The 17,380-nt window shown below is 45.5% G+C and overlaps 1 protein-coding gene across 1 annotated transcript; it reads right to left on the bottom strand.

Annotated features, from left to right (window-relative positions):
* Positions 1–7,107: 7,107 nt before the first annotated feature.
* rpl14 (ribosomal protein L14) lies at positions 7,108–13,141 on the bottom strand. Its single transcript, XM_033019104.1, has 6 exons — positions 13,042–13,141; positions 12,344–12,445; positions 8,851–8,945; positions 7,969–8,068; positions 7,735–7,788; positions 7,108–7,213 (listed from the first exon to the last, which is right to left on the bottom strand). Exons 1-6 carry the CDS (start codon positions 13,042–13,044, stop codon positions 7,151–7,153), a joined length of 417 nt encoding a protein of 138 aa, XP_032874995.1. The 5' UTR covers positions 13,045–13,141; the 3' UTR covers positions 7,108–7,150.
* Between the last annotated feature and the right edge of the window lie 4,239 nt (positions 13,142–17,380).

A 17,380-nucleotide genomic window follows, 5' to 3' on the forward strand; every position in this document is an offset into this window, starting at 1 on the left:
AGAGACTCGTGGCGCTAATGGCAGGAACCCGTGAAACTTGTCAACTCTTGAAAAAAAATCAAATGTTTATGGGGCTTTTTCACGGGGCGACTTGACGCAAGATGTAACCAGGGTGAAGTGGTCGTGGTCTAGCACGATATCACACGATATAACGGGGTGTAGATAAAGAGTTCCCACGGTACTCGGCATTTCCGTTATTTGTGCGAGTGACTTGTCCGTCTCCCGAGCTTTCCCGTTAAATCTTGAATGAACATTGTGAACTACACGTGGCACAAATGATGTCACTTTTTTTCTCCACACACTATAAATATCCTCCCTTGGTTGAATTGGCTCATTTGGAGACATGCCTATACTAAGTAGTTTCGAGTACAGGATGGTGGTTTTTTTCATTGACGCGCTGTATGCAGCAGCCCACTATGTGCATCGAGGACGCTTGCGTGAAGGCAGAAGGGAGACTAATTAAAAAGAGAATTAAGAGGAAGTCTCACTGGGTGTGAAAGAGCAAAGAGGCCATCTCTGCGCTTACTACAATTCACAATTGGAGAGTGTGCCGTGGCAGGACAGCTATATTGATGGGTAGCCGACCACAGGAACACTACTGCATGTTAGCAGAAATGCATAGCAAATAAGCTGACTTTCTAGTGTTGTCCTCTGAAAAGTGCTTCCTATAAGATGTTCGTCCGCAAAACCTGCCATTTAGCACATTGCATTGTCCCTTTTAATGCCTGAGTTTAGGCTTGTTGCGGAGGTTAATGAATATAATATGTTTAAAATAATCTAGCGTGCCTCATTTGTTGATTTTCGTGTTTGCGAGGCCCTTTTATAGACTAATGTTTGGTGTGATGCACCTTCTCTCAATATGTGCAAGTCGTCGTCTTTTTATATTGTCAAATAGGAATAAAGACTTTGTCTCACATTTACCGTGCTGATTGGCTTACTTTATTTTCTACCGAGAGGTGAAACTTTCAAACGTTTAAATAGCTCAACAATTGATGGACCTGAACACTCAAAAATGAAACTTAATGAAAATGTGATTATATCATCTCCCTTCAACTATTTTGTGTTTCAGCATGAGGGGGATTATAACATTAGAGACATTCATCTTGTAGTGATGTGTTAATGAAGAATTGCAGACATCAAGCTGATAGTAAAAAATATATTTATTTAACAATGAGGTAAACAAGCACTGACAATCAAACTGCTGAGGTAAAAGCTTTATCACACTTCAGGCTATCATAAAATGTGGAGCCACCAACAGAAACAAAGTAATGTCCAAGAGGAAAAGACACACATATTAACATAGACATTTACAGCAAACCCAATCTGTCGAAGATTGACACAAAAAGCTGTACCTCAGCAGGACAGGCAGCATCTCTGGAGAGAGTCTGAAGAAGGGTCCATTTTGTGTCTATCAGTCATATCAATTAAACGCAAATCTTTGATCTTAAACTCATGGTCCAGTTTTGCTGCACAGCGTATTATACAAGTTCACACCAGTGTAATATCCGTGCATAACATAACACAATCAATGACTATCACTGCTGCTGTCCTAATTCCCCATTTACTCCCCCAATTCCCCATTTACTGGTACGCTCCCCTAATTCCTCATTTACTGGTGCGCTCCTCTAATTCCCCATTTACTGGTGCGTTCCCCAAATTCACCATTTACTGGTGCCCTCCCCTAATTGACCATTTACTGGTCCCCTCCTGTATTGTTCTATTTTCTGTAAAATCACCCTTCCCATTCCCAGGTTTAAAGCTGGGCTGGGATATTAAAACACACGCAGACAGGGAATTTTGGAACGGAACTGCGGCACAATAGTGGAGTTGCTGCCTAACCCAGAGATTAGTGCGGGTGTCACAGGTTATGGGGAGAAGGCAGGAGAATGGGGTATGAGGGAGAGATAGATCAGCCATGATTGAATGGCGTAGACTTGATAGGCCGAATGGCCTCATTCTACTCCTATCAGGGAGAGTTAGATTTCGCTCTCAGGGCTAACGGAATCAGGGGAGATGGGGAGAAGGCAGGACGGGGTACTGGTTTTGGGTGATCAGCCATGATCATATTGAATGGCGCTGCTGGCTCGGAGGGCCAAATGGTCTACTCCTGCACATGTTTTCTATGTTTCTAAAGCCACACCATCATCTCTCATGGATGGACGGATGCTAGCCACAAGGTAACCTCTAACAACCTCTCTCTCCTCCCATTTCTTACCCTTCCCTTGCCCGCACCCCACTGTGGCCCATCTAGACTCGCACCTCTTTCAGCCCTCCCCTCACCCCTCCCAAACATTCCTTCCCCATGCTTCACAATCCTATTTTACAGACTATGCTTTAATCTGGGGTCTTTGTTCAAACCATCTGCCCCCTCGCCCGTGTCCATCTATTACCTGAGATAGACACAGAATGCTGGAGTAACTCAGAGGAACAGGCAGCATCTCTGGAGAGAAAGAATGGGTTTAAGGAATGGGTGAGTTTGGGAAACCCATTCCTTCCATCCAGAGATCAAAATGCTGGAGTAACTCGCTGAGTTACTCCAGCATTTTGTGTATCTTCGATTTAAAGCAGCATCTGCAGTTCCTTCCGACACCTGCCACGCTTGATCCTGCCTCCTCTTTCCCAGCTGGAACCGAAACGTCACCTATCCATGTTCTCCAGAGATGCTTCCTGCCTGAGTTATTCAAGCATTTTGTGTCGAAAAGTGGAACTTGCTACGAAAAGTGGAATCAGATACAATCAGCAGGTTTGAGAGACATTTGATTTGAAGTTTGAAATTTCCATACACTTTTTAATCAACTCGCACCGAACGACTAGTTCCAAAGTTTTCGCCAGTTAAAGGATATTGAGAACACCTTTTTTACTCAACTTCTGTCCCCTCTGTCCAGCTTCCGGGTTTACCGTTCGCAGGAGTTCCCACGGTAACCACAAGAGTTATTACGGATATCGCACTGGCCACTACGTTCATATAAAGTTGCAATGCTCAACCACAAGTGTACAAGTCACTCTTGGAGAAATTCAAGCTTGCTTGAATTTTCTCCCGAGTCACCAAGTTACACGATTTCCACCACGGTGGTCCACGTTGTCTCTGTACTGTACACTGACAATGACAATTAAAATTGAATCTGAATCTGAATGCCGTACTGTTATCGCACGAGGTTCCCACGATGTTAAACTCTGGTTAACTCTTGCGTCAAGTCGCCCCGTGAAAAAGCTCCATTAAAGTTTTCCACGAGTCAAATTTACTCTTGTGGTTAAGAATTGAAACATTTTAACTCTTTGTAAGAACGTAGTGGACCGTGCGTTTACCTTAATGTATCGTGAGTCTACCGTGGGAACTCTTTAACTCAGCGGGCAGGCAGCAGTTGATTGTCGCCCCCTTCAGTTTCCCAGGGGGTCGGGACGGGGGTTAGGAGAGCAGGAGAGTGGGGTTGTTTGCAGTTGCAGAGGGAGGGGGCAAGGGTGGTACAGTTCCCAGTCTCAGCTCCTGTTCCACCGAGCGTGTGGACGTGGACGGGTGGCTTGGTTGCCGGCAGCCCATGGTGTGGCAAAGCCGGCGTGGCTGCCGACTCCCACCCCACCCCGACCCGGGGCCACTCTGGGAGAGAGCCCCCGAGCATCTGCCCAGGGGCGACTGGCATTGACCTGCTGGCATCGCCAACGTGAAGACAGTGCAAAGCCCCCGCGCCCGGTGCAATGGGCGCGGAGCTGGAGAGGGGAGGGAAGGGGTCACACACATGGCCGGGAAGCAGAGGGGTGTGGGTGGGGGTGGCGAGAGACAGGGCCAACAATGAGCGGAGAAAGACAGAAACACCGACGTGCAAAGGAGACCTACAATAGTGCATGGTCTCTCTCGCGTTATGGCAGGTGATTGTCGCCTGCCCGCTATTTCTGACGCTAAAGCCTTGGGATCGTTGCCCTTCGTGTTGGTGTGGAGGGGGAGGGGGGTATTGTGCTGTTTGATCGCCCCTTGCTATCCCAGGGACAGGGAGACACAACGGCATTTGAGACTGGAAGGCAATCACTACCAAAGTGTCTGCCCAGTCAGTACACTTCTCCCACACTAAGATCATTCCGCAGAGAATGATCCCAGCCTAACCCACCCCAGACAGATTAATTACGCCCCCCCCCCCCAACCTCTCTCCACCTCAACTCCCGTTTCCCTGCAGTGTGTAGACATAGCAGTAAATTCAATTAAAATATACCAAACCTGTGTGTTTCAAACAAATCATAAGTATAACTGCTCTGGCACTGGACGGTGCGCATTTTCCCTTTGTAGGTCACATCAATAGATGCGGCCGCGCTGAATTCTATCTTTAAATCAAAGCCGCAGGATAGAGATGTCTTCTTTAACACGGTTGCTTATTAAAACAAACCTTCAATCAGGATTGGCTCAAGAGTAACTCGGGAGACGAACTTGGAACATCGCAGAAATGACAAGTAAAAGGCAAACTTGTCATACCCGTGGGAACTCTTGATCATACACTTGGGATCTCGTACACAACGAGTCTTTCACTCGGGGTACCTCGTGAGTCAGATCCTTCCGTGAGACGGCAATTAATTAAAAAAAAATTGAAGACTTTCTCCACTCATTTTCATTAAACTTTTCCCATCTTTTTACAGCTAGCCCTCTAGCATTGGATATTTCCACCCTGGTAAAGGACACTGCAACACTTATCTCTCATGTCAATGAATGTAAGAGACAACCTTTCCACTTATGTAGCAATTAAGTACATACACTTTACATGACTCCAATTAATATATCTTTTGCTTAAAATGGGCATGTTTAGAAACAATTGGGGAAAAGGAATCTTATGTCATGTGCAAACACGTCTTTGTGGAAAAACAAAATAAACACCGGCTGCAAAGTTACTGGTTAGAATTGAATGAGTGACTGGCTTTCAGCATTTACCAATCTGTACTCAAACAATAAAACTGGGATATCTACTAACACTACAACTAAATCAATATAAATGTATTTGAAATCAAAATGCAGGATCTGCAACTGACAAAAATAAATGTAAATAAAAGTCCTTGGATGATGGATATTATTGTATATTCTGCTGCCAGCTATAACACAGCACTAAACATACCAGAAGACCACGCAGACTCAGAGCCATGATGGCCAAGGTGCAAGCTCCACTGGGTACCACATCCCATCCAATAAAAGAACAATTAATATTAGTCTGGGTTCAGAGTCAAAACGCCACCCATTCTTTCTCTCCGGAGAAGCTGTTACTCCAGCACTTTGTGTCTGACTCGCAGTAGTAGTTTGTACCATCTACAGGATAAACTAAAGTAATTCACCAAGACTTCCAACAACTCCTTTGTACGACAAGTACAGCAAAAGCATGGGACATCACTACCTGGAAGTTGCTTTCAAAATCCTGACAGAAATATATTGCCGATCCATCACTGCCGCAGGGTCAAAATCCTGGACCTCTGATCCCTAACAGCATTGGTGGTGTATTGTGTCTGACTCGCAGTAGTAGTTTGTACCATCTACAGGATAAACTAAAGTAATTCACCAAGACTTCCAACAACTCCTTTGTACGACAAGTACAGCAAAAGCATGGGACATCACTACCTGGAAGTTGCTTTCAAAATCCTGACTGAAATATATTGCCGATCCATCACTGCCGCGGGGTCAAAATCCTGGACCTCTGATCCCTAACAGCATTGGTGGTGTACTCACTCAACACTGCAGCGGTTCATGGCTGCAGACCACCATCACCTTCGCAAGAGTAACTAAATGCTGGCTCAGTCTACAAATCCCACATCCCTAGAATGAATAAAATAGGCTCATCCGCAACAACTTATCGAGATTTAGTGTTGAAGACGAACTATCTATGCCGTAACCCAACATCCCAAACTTGTACAACCCTAACATCTACACCAAACAGCAGGCATTTCCTACAAAGGAACAAAATTCAATCCCGTCACCAACGAAATCAATGAAGTGACAGAAAGAGCAAACAGCATCAACAAGCAACATTCACCATGGACTGCTCTACAGGAATCATTACTCTAAACATTTCAGCCTGCAAACAGATGCAGATTAGAATAATTTCACTCGGCATCAACGAGTATCAATATAAAAATATAGGTAGGTTTATACCACTATTCGGAGTATAGTCTAGTATTTACCACTATTCGGAGTATTACGCAGCACATTGGATGATGGTTATGGATATTGGTAGATTAATTTTGGATCCATCAATAAATAATGAAACAAGTATTGCCCATAGGCATTAGGTCTGGAAAGCAAACAAATGTAGTTGCTTCTTGTAAGCGACCTGACCATTTCCTAACAAAACTAAACACGTGATAGAGTGTTAATATTGATTCCTCTATATTCAACATATTGTGGAGGGATGAATGGACAGTATTAAATATGTTGCCATGACAAACAGAATCTGCTTTTAAAAAGGATGTTTACACTGAATATGCAAATAAGATATAATTCCATTTCATAATTGTTCTGGTCGCAATTGCAGATATCTGGACTCCAACCCTCCCATAGATTTAGCAAACATTCTACAGCTAAATAAAAGCATAGCTAATTGAACAGTTGCTTGGCACCAGAGATCCGGATTCAATCTTGAATTTAGATGGTAGACAAAAATGCTTGATAAACTCAGCGAGTGAGGCAGCATCTATGGAGCGAAGGAAATAGGCGACGTTTCGGGGGGGAGACCCTTCTTCAGACTTGAATTTGATTTGTTTGTTCACAAGTGTGCGTGCCTGCATGGATTTTCGCCAGGTGCTCCAGTTTCCTCGCATAGACCAAAGATGTGTGGGTTGGAAGGTTAATTGGCTACTGTAAAATATTCCCAGATGAGCAGTAGAATTTAGGAGTCAATAAAAAAGTGGAGAGAATAAAAAGAATGGGATTAACACAAGGTTAATGTAAATGGCTGGCTGATGGTGCAAATACAAATGGGCCTGTTTCCCTGCTGCATCTGTCCATAACTAAAAACACTAAATAGAAACACCACCTCATGTGGGCAAGGATCTCAAAATACAATTACAGTTTAGTTTATTGTCACATGTACTGAGGCACAGTGAAAAGCTTAAATATTGCATGTAAAATCAAAACGGACAATTTGGTTTAAACACAAGTTCTTTATTCTTACGTTCAAAGTGTAGACATTTATGCCTTTTTGCCGGCAGCTTTCTTCAGTTTGGACAATTCTAGCTTGATGATTCTGTTTCTCTACGAGAATGAAAACAAAAGTTAACAATCCACCCAAAATGCATTACTCAACACTGTCAGAGCCACATGTTGCTGTTCAGCTAGATGGGAGCTGGCTGACAGCATCTGGTATTGACTCCAATTTATTTTGCATACATATCCCCCCTTTATGATTATTGTGCAAATCAGAAAGGGTCTACTAAGTATGCATAAGTTTCTGGACTTCAGTTGAACTAGATTACGTTTTACTTGTAAATTACATTTTCGATAATAAAAGTAGAATTTTTGATGTTTTTTACTCAATTAAATAACATCTTAAAACAAGTAAAGTGCCTCCTTCCACACAACCATTCATTACCCAAACAGTCCAAATACAAACATGCTGTAAATTAAGTCAAGAGAAGAATATCTACAAAAGGCCAAAAAGGAGTTGAAGTCCAAATGTGGACAGGTGAAGACAGGAATTAATGTTAAATGCTTGGTTAGCAAGGGCTAGAAATCAGTTGGGATTCGAATTATCAACAATTCTAAAACAAACTTACCATTTTCTTGGCCTTCATGACCTTGTGGCGGTCAAAGTCAGACATTTTGGCTCTCTGTGGGAAGGAGCAAGTATATTGTATTCATTATTTTTTTTAAAAGACTAGACAAGGCATTAGCAAATTAACTGCAGCTCTTTAAATAAAACAGAAACTGCAGTTAAGATCCATCAACTACTCAACATACTTCAAACTAGACCCTTAGTGCAAGGAGAAGCCTTCTAAAAAAGGACCCACCTTTGCACGTGCGTCAATTTTTTTTGCCCAGCGAGATGCTTCCCATTTCTCATTGACCTTCTCTTTTTCCCAAGCAGCCTTCACAAATTTGTTGCGGACACTAGGAGAAAATAATTAATTTGTATGGTTCAAAATAAACACCATAGAGTGGAGATAATGAAAATTGTAACAATACTTCCCAAAGAATAGACAATTTCTCGCAGTAGCAAGATAGGTGCATGTGGTTAAAATCAGATAGTAGTGCAACCTCCAGAATCATGTGACCAAGAAACTAATTGTGGAATTAATTCACCCTATAGCAAACCATCATCTGCCCAAATCCTCTGTAAAACTAATTTTATTTTAAATGTCCCAGATGATAGTTTTCGTTCAGTTTTCAACCTTTAACATGCAAACCAACACGTTGCAGTATAAAACACCACAAAAACTTCAAGGTAATGAAGACAACTTTAACTTGTTACTTTAACCTTTGCAGTCATCTCAACCGTGCCACGTTCACCCTCCTAATTTCCTTCCCCCCCTCCCCATTAATACCACCTTTCATTCTTTGCTGTAAACTAGATGAACGAACAAGTCCGACTCCAGAATAACTTTTCAGTGTGGAAGAAAATCAGAATACTCAGTGGAAACCCACAAGTCACAGGAAAAACATGCAAAATCTACACCAACAGATCAGGTTAACGTCCACAGAGCTGCAAGGCAGCAGCATCAATCATAACACTATCAAGTCATCATTCACATTCACAATTGGTGAATGGACCAATAACCTAGCGTTAAATTCATACTTACTCAAATCGGGCTGCATAAAACTTAAAGATACACCAGAGTTCAGCTAGTTACAACAACAAAAAATTGAATTTTAAAATAAAATCAAGATCTCACCTATGTGGTATTTGAATCTTGAAGTCGGTGAGCTGCATGCATTTAAATGGCATAGCCTGTCTCCTTACACCAGTGCATGGACCATCCACTAATGCCTGAGCGGGAGGTTTAAAAGAACAGCTTACTATTAATGGAGCAAACAAATTTAAAACACACCTTTAAAGATTAGGTCTACAATGCTCACGGATCATCATCATAAATCACTGCAGATGTCATGTATAAATCACAGCACAATGTATATTTACAGCAACTTTTGGGTAAAGAAAACAATTTTCCTGATATAGTAGTGGTCAGAGGATCTGGGGTGACAGGAACTGAAGGAAATCCACATTAGGCAGGAAATGGTGTTGGGTAGACTGATGGGACTGAAGGCTAATAAATCCCCAGGGCCTGTTGGTCTGCATCCCAGGATACTTAAGGAAGTGGCTCTAGAAATCGTGGACGCATTGGTGATAATTTTTCAATGTTCGATAGATTCAGGATCAATTCCTGTGGATTGCAGGGTGGCTAATGTTATCCCACTTTTTAAGAAAGGCCGGAGAGAGAAAACAGGGAATTATAGACTAGTTAGCCTGACATCGGTGGTGGGGAAGATGCTGGAATCAATTATAAAAGATGAAATAGCGGCACATTTGGATAACAGTAATAGGATCGGTCCGTGTCAGCATGGATTTTACGAAGGGGAAATGATGCTTGACTAATCCTCTGGAATTTTTTGAGGATGTAACTAGGAAAATGGACAAGGGAGAGCCAGTGGATGTAGTGTACCTGGACTTTCAGGAAGCATTTGATAAGGTCCCACAAAGGAGATTTGTGGGCAAAATCAGGGCACATGGTATTGGGGGTAGAGTGCTGACATGGATAGAAAATTGGTTGGCAGACAGGAAACAAAGAGTAGCGATTAATGGGTCCCTTTCAGAATGGCAGGCAGTGACTAGTTGGGGTACCCGCAAGGCTCGCTGTTGGGACCGCAGCTATTTACAATTTACATCAATGATTTAGATGAAGGGGATTCAAAGTAACATTAGCAAATTTGCAGATGACACAAAGATAGGTGGCAGTGTGAACTGGAAGGAGGATGCTGAGAATGCAGGGCGACATGAACAGGTTGGGTGGGTGGGCAGATGCAGTTTAATGTGGATAAATTGGTAGCAAAAACAGGAAGGCAGATTACTATCTAAATGGTGTTAAGTTGGGAAAAGGGGAAGTACAACAGGATCTGGGGGTCCTTGTTCGTCAATGAAAGTAAGCATGCAGGTGCAGCAGGCAGTGAAGAAAACGAATGGCATGTTGGCCTTTATAACAAGAGGAGTTGAGTACAGGAACAAAGAGGTCCTTCTGCAGTTGCATAGGGCCCTGGTGAGACCACACCTGGAGTATTGTGTGCAGTTTTGGTCCACTAACTTGAGGAAGGACATTCTTGCTATTGAGGGAGTGCAGCGTTGGATTGTCATATGCTGAGAGAATGGAGCGGCTGGGCTTGTATAGGGAGGTTTCACGGCAGTCGGGTCACGACCCATGACCCGTACTGTTGCTAGGCCACTCCAAATGGAATACACGCGATGAACTGCAGGTAGGCACTTACCATTGATTCCAGCGTAGCAGGCCCGTTAAAACCCGCTGAAATTGTCAATTTTTGCGCTGTAAATAATTATGGAAATTGGGATAAGCGTGTGAGACATTTAGCCTACTTCAGAATTTCAAAAGTGAGGAGAAATGATGGTAGATAAAAACGAGAGCTGAAGGGACAACAGCCAGAGTGCTTAGCGAACATTGGCCGTTTGCTCACTGCATTTCATCAACAGTAAGGCATTATTTGTGTTTTTTCTTGATTCCTTTGGCATCTAAAAAGTTTCAGAAGTGATAAATATGGCTGTCATTTTTTTAAATCGCACATGGTTCTCGTTGGTTTTTACATACAAAATGAAAACGCATCTGAAGAAAAATTTACAGCCAGATTTATCACTTCTGAGACTTTTTAAATACCAAAGGAATCAAGAAAAAACATAAATAATGCCTTACTTGATGAAATGCAGTGAGCAAACACGATAATTCCCAATATTTTCAATGTTTACCAAGCACTTTAGCTGCTGTATGTCCCTTCAGTTCTCGCTTCTCTATACCTTCATTTCGCTTCACGTTTGGAATTCTAAAGTTGGGTACATGTCTCTCACACTTACCCTGACTCCCACAATTTTTTTCAGCGCAAAAATGCAACATTTTGGCGTTGTTTAACAGATAGGAAGGTACGCGTTTCTAGCATTAATAACATATACCAGAAGTGACGGATGTCTTCCTGTTGGATTTAGCGGCTCCGTGCGTCGAGCCCTATGACCCAGTGACCTTTCGTGCAACCTCCCTATACTCTGGAGTTTAGGAGGATGCGAGGGGATCTTATTGAAACATATTAGATTATTAAGGGTTTGGACACACTAGAGGCAGGAAGCATGTTCCCGATGTTGGGGGAGTCCAGAACCAAGGGCCACAGTTTAAGAGTAAGGAGAAAGCCATTTAGAACGGAGACGAGGAAACACCTTTTCTCACAGAGAGTTGTGAGTCTGTGGAATTCTCTGCCTCAGAGGGCAGTGGAGGCTGGTTCTCTGGATACTTTCAAGTGAGAGCTAGTTAGGGCTCTTAAAGATAGCAGAGTCAGGGGGTATGAGGAAAAGGCAAGAACGGGGTACTGATTGAGGATGATCAGCCATGATCACATTGAATGGCAGTGCCGGCTCGAAGGGCCTACTCCTGCACCTATTGTCTATTTCGCAGCACATTAAAGAAAATGGCAACAGCGTGAAGAATGAGTATCTGGATGCAGTTAGCAATGAGGCTGTATAGAATTTCCTCAACTAATGCCAGGATGTGCTCTTAAATAAGGTCCAGTGGCTGTAACACCCATGGACACAAAGTGGAAAATGCATTTGTTTTAGGGCCAAAACAGTAAAGCACTAAGGAAATTAAGGACAAGGCCAAAAGCAGAAATCTCTCGAGTTGTCAACTCTCCAAAGGAATGATCAAAGATTTACAGAACCACAAGTTAGTTATTACATGTGCAAAAAACAGACTGATGGAGGAACTCAGCAGTTCAGGCAGCATCTGTAGGGGGACATGGACAGTCATCTTGAATGGACACCCTCTTCCTCTGGAAGCAGTCCCTACCCAATATGTCAATGTTCATTTTTCTCAACAGATGCTGTCGGGCATGCTTTTGCTCCAGGTACCCGCATTAGCAGTCTTGTGTGACCGCTTGTGTAAAACCTTTGTTGGAAGTATTAAAAGACAGTTGGGGAGTGAATTAATTACACCTGACCCCAAAATAAAATATAGGGGAAACAATTAGTTGTGCGCAAAAAATAAAATCATAGTTGACTTAACACCACACGTAATCCAGCCACGACCTGAGCCAGCTTAGGACATCCTCTGTAACACTACATCCCACACAGAGTCGGGCCGTCCGGCCACGACCTGGACTCTCAGACCCGGCACAACCTACCCGGTTCTGGTCGATGACATCGACGATGGCCACCAGCTTGCCGGCGTGCGGCCCGAAGGCGATGTAGACCACGCGGCCGATCTGTACGTATCGCTTGTAGACCTGCAATCACAAGAGGAGCCGAGTGAGGCGGGGACGGGCCCGGGGCTCAGCAAGGAGACCACGCTGGGGAACTTCACCGCTGTGTCCATGGGGGCTCAGCAAGGAGACCACGCTGGGGAACTTCACCGCTGTGTCCATGGGGGCTCAGCAAGGAGACCATGCTGGGGAACTTCACCGCTCTGTGTCCATGTCAGCAGCGAGCCCCGGGATGGGGCCCACGCTCCAACCGCCCGGTGCTCACGGTGCGAGTGCAGGCCTGGCCCCGCCGGTGGAGAGGGGGATATTAGTACGGTCTGTAACATCTGACCGGGGCCTGAGCCCGTCTCAACCCGCAGTCTCCACTGCCCCGGCCCGACCCAGCCCGGCTCCGCATGGTGGCGGCTCCAGGTGCCGTGAAGCACGGGTGGTGTGGGCTGGAGCATGCCCCGGCCCCGGTCCCGCATGGTCTGGGTGCAGGATCCAACGCCCCGGCCCCGGCCCCGGCCCCGCATGGTCTGGGTACAGGATCCAACGCCCCGGCCCCGGCCCCGCATGGTCTGGGCCCCGGCTCGGTCTGGGTACAGGATCCAACGCCTCGGCCTCCGCCGCACACTCACCATGGTGATCGCCCGCGAGCCAGAGAGAGAAAGAGAGCCCGTTTCCGCTTCCGGTCTTGATCAGCCCAGAAGCGGCGCAACGTACCCACGCGCATGCGTAGCAAGCCGGCCGGTGGTTCACTGCGCATGCTCGGCCCCAGGTGGGCACGTGGCGGCTGTGACAGACAGGTTTCCTGGAGCAGGCGGGCCATGGCCTACAGGTGCCTCAAGGGGCATGTTGCTGGGTTATTAGTGCCATGGCCTCAAGGGGCATGTTGCTGGGTTATTAGGGCCATGGCCTACAGGTGCCTCAAGGGGCATGTTGCTGGGTTATTAGGGCAATGGCCTCAAGGGGCATGTTGCTGGGTTATTAGGGCCATACAATACAATACAATACAATTCAATTTATTGTCATTTGGACCCCTTGAGGTCCAAACGAAATGCCGTTTCTGCAGCCATACATTACAAACAAATAGACCCAAGACACAACATAATTTACATAAACATCCATCACATTGCTGTGATGGAAGGCCAAAAAAACTTTTCTCTCCACTGCACTCCCCCCCCCCCCCCCCCCCGATGTCAGAGTCAAAGTCAAAGCCCCCGGCGGGCGATGGCGAATTGTCCCGTGGCCATTAAAGCCACGCCGGGTGATGCAAGGTCGCGCACCGGGTCTTGATGTTAGAGCCCCCGGCGTGCGCTCGCAGAGACCCGCAGCCATTCCAAGCCGCGCGGGGCGGTGCTGTAAGGCCCCGCTCCAGGTGCTCTTCAACCCCGCAACTCGGGCGGGAGAAGTCGCCGTTGCGGGAGCCCGGAAAAGCGGTCTCCCTCCAGGGACCCGCGGGCTCCCGGTGCCGCCCGCCAAACCCGCAGTTGCAGCCACCGAATCTCCGGGGGTCGGGCCGCAGCAGCGTCCACCACAGCTCCACCCGCTCTGGACTCGGCCAGCTCCGCGACGGTGAGGTGAGTAGTCGGCACCACAGCCCCCGGTCTTCCTGTTGGAGGCCGCTCCTCGTTGCAGCCCCAACGACAACGGAGACCCGACAAAGAAAAGGCCGGGTCTCCCGTGCAGGGAGAGATTTAAAAGTTACCCCCTCCCCCCCACACCACCCCCACCCCCCCACACACATACCCCAACAAAAAATAACAAAAACTACATAAAAACATAGACATAAAATAATAAAAACGCAGACGGACTGCAGAGGCCGCTGCTGACGAGAGTCGCGCCGCCTACCGGCGGCGCGACTCTCGTCAGGGCCATGGTCTACAGGTGCCTCAAGGGGCATGTTGCTGGGTTATTAGGGCCATGATGGCACATCAGGGAAATTATGGGCATTCGTTGTTACAGTCACCCTCCTTTGTTTAAGTACTACTGAATTGGTCAGTCAAGAGGAACGGATGAAAATCAAATAGCAAATTGCAGAGACTGGAAATCTGAAATTAAAACAGATAATTACTCCACAACACAAGGAAGGAGTGGGGTGAAGACAGAATCAAAGGAACTTCAGCTCCTTTCTTCGTCCAAAGCAGTTGATTAGAACAGGTGTCAGAGGTTATGGGGAGATAAGGCAGGAGAATGGGGTTAGGAGGGAGAGATAGATCAGCCATGATTGAATGGCGGAGTAGTTTTGATGGGCCGAATGGCCTAATTCTACTCATCGCTTATGACAATATAACCTGTGTGAAGGAGAATGATGGGTGCACTAATAGGGAAGTGGAAAGAAATATAACAATGGTAAGGGGCAGTATTGTTTGGGTTACTGTTCTCTGCCACACTGAGCATGAATACCAAAGGAGACATTGCCAGCCTACAGCCAGAGCTGGGGATCTGCCCACAGGGCTGGAAAAGAACTTGGAGATTGAGACCAAACTCCTGTTAAGGCCCATGTGGGAACCCACAGCAAAAAGAGGCAAAAGAACGAAGTTCAGCTATACAACCAAGTCATAACCGGAAAGCAGAACCACAAAGAATAAGCTTTCAATTACTACCTGAAACACGCAGTTCACATTGGATGGATGAGATCATAAAGATATACGCATGTCACTAAGATTGGTACAGGATAAATATATTTCAATTCATTGCTGGCACCAGTACAAGGACGAGGGTGTTGTATCTTTGGGACAAGCTTTGCTAGAACTGAATAGTGATCAGTATCCTCGCAAATCGAATAATCAAGGCTATAGGCCACAATTTAACCGAAATAGTGGGGTAAATTTAGTGCAAGGTTTCTGTTTAGATAAGTCAAGTTTATTCGTCACATACGCATACAAGATGTGCAGTGAAATGAAAAGTGGCAATGCTTGCGGATTGTGCAAAAAAACTACAAAACACAATGAAACAGAATCAGTAATTACATATTTGTGGGAGAAAACGCCCCCCCCCCCCCCCCAGCAATTTAAAAAAGACACCACACAACAGTAAATTGGTACAGTAAGTTAGTCCCTGGTGAGATACGAGTTTACAGTCCTAATGGCCTGTGGGAAGAAACTCCTTCTCATCCTCTCTGTTTTCACAGCATGGCAAAGGAGGTGTTTGCTGACCGTAGCAGCTGGAACCGTCTGGCGCTGGGGTGGAAGGGGTCCCCCATGATCTTGTTGGCTCTAGATTTGCACCTTCTGATGTATAGTTCCTGCAGGGGGGAGAGTGTAGTTCCCATAGTGCGTTCGGCCGAACGCACTACTCTCTGCAGAGCCTGAAATTTTAAAGGGGCTGTCCCATTTGGCTGACCTAATTGACGAGTTTAGAAGAGTTTGAAAAAATGACATGTTGAAGACCTCCGTCGACTATGTAGTTCGCCCACAGCCCGAGCTGCACCCCCTCATCGGGACACTGACCCCCAGGCCCACTGCAAGCACGGAGATCCCAGATCAGCAACTCCAGCCCAGCCCCGCTCCAACTCCAGAGGAACACGCTCCCCATAGGGGCAGAAGCTGATGGTGTGCAAGGTACATCTTGTTCTTGGGGTGGCGCAGCTCGGGCTGTGGGCGAACTGCCACTTGTCGCCGTAGCGGCCCATCGGGGAGCGGATTCCTCTGGAGTTGGAGGGACAGGGAGACACAGCGGCTTTTGAGAATGGTGGGCAATCACTTCCAAAGTTCTGCCCACACAGTCAGTACACCTCTCCTACACTTGTCTCCCGCACTAAGATCATCTCGCAGAGAATGATCCCAGCCTAACCCTCCCTATTCTCTCCTATTCTGCAAGAAAAAACTACATTGAAGACTCAAACTCGCGATCGAGTAACTGCCGGGATCGAGGCGCAAACTCGCGACCTTGCGGATATGAGCCGAGCACTCTGCCACTGAGCCAGCCGTTAAAATCTACGCTAAAAATCTTCCATTCCGAAAGCCGAAAAATTCTGAATTACGAAAAGTGTCTGGTCCCAAGGCTTTCGGATAAAAGGTTGTGCACCTGTATTAGATTGATCTGGCTTGCCTCAGTGGGTGGTGAGCCACTTATATCTGCAGCAGAAACTTATTCTCCAAGTTAGCTCTTGATTGGCAAGCTCTTTGCACCTCTGATAAAAATGCAACCTTCATCCCCAGAAATATTCTGCTTTCGCAAATATTTAGGCACATTAAAAAATATCCAACAAAAATTAACATTATTTACAGTGATAAACCATTGTAAAAATATTAAAAATAAAAATAATTTTAATATTTAAGAAATGTTTAATTAAACCCAGTTCAAAAATGCATAAATCTGAAGCTTTTTATTTACATCAGATCTGTTCCCTTCTGCTGCAATGAAGGAATTCTCTGTAAACCTGCTTTAGATGCAATGAAAATTAAAATAATGCTGGAAATCTGAAAAAACAACAGAAAATTCTGGAAACGCTCGACAGGAGAGAGAGAAATAGTTAATGTTTCAGATTCCAATCACTTCATCAGAACCTCTTCACCAGAATAACTGCTGAGATTTGTCACTTGACCATTGACAAAGATCTCATGGCAATTTGGAGCTGACTCCATTATGCAAGTAGACAAAAAATGCTGGGGAAACTCAGCGGGTGAGGCAGCATCTATGGAGCGAAGGAATAGGTGACGTTTCGGGTTGAGACCCTTCTTGCAAGTGGTCTGCTGAAGTGATTGCCAGTCTCCCATGTAAAATAGCAGGCAACACTGATTTGAAAAGACAGCAAACAGAACATGTCAATTAAAAAAACAGGGTGAATTCGCCAGAAAAAAACTGAATTGAACGAGGGATAGTCACGTATAAATCATGTGCGTAAATTCAAATCGCAGTGACTGACAGGAGAATTTATCTAATTCTTGGCACATCAGCAGCTCCGCGTGCAACTGTTGCGTGACAGAGAGTTAAGGGCCTGTCCCACGAGCATGCGACTGCATGGGGCATGCG

This window comes from Amblyraja radiata, chromosome 4 (assembly GCF_010909765.2).
Source record: "Amblyraja radiata isolate CabotCenter1 chromosome 4, sAmbRad1.1.pri, whole genome shotgun sequence".
Classification (NCBI taxonomy): Eukaryota; Metazoa; Chordata; class Chondrichthyes; order Rajiformes; family Rajidae; genus Amblyraja; species Amblyraja radiata.

Excerpts from the sequence above, each read along its gene's own strand:
- rpl14 (XM_033019104.1), bottom strand. Across the intron at positions 8,946-12,343 it reads ATGTCATCGACCAGAACCGG|GCATTAGTGGATGGTCCATG; the intron begins GTAGGTTGTGCC and ends CCTCCCGCTCAG. Across the intron at positions 7,214-7,734 it reads TCATGAAGGCCAAGAAAATG|AGAAACAGAATCATCAAGCT; the intron begins GTAAGTTTGTTT and ends TCATTCTCGTAG.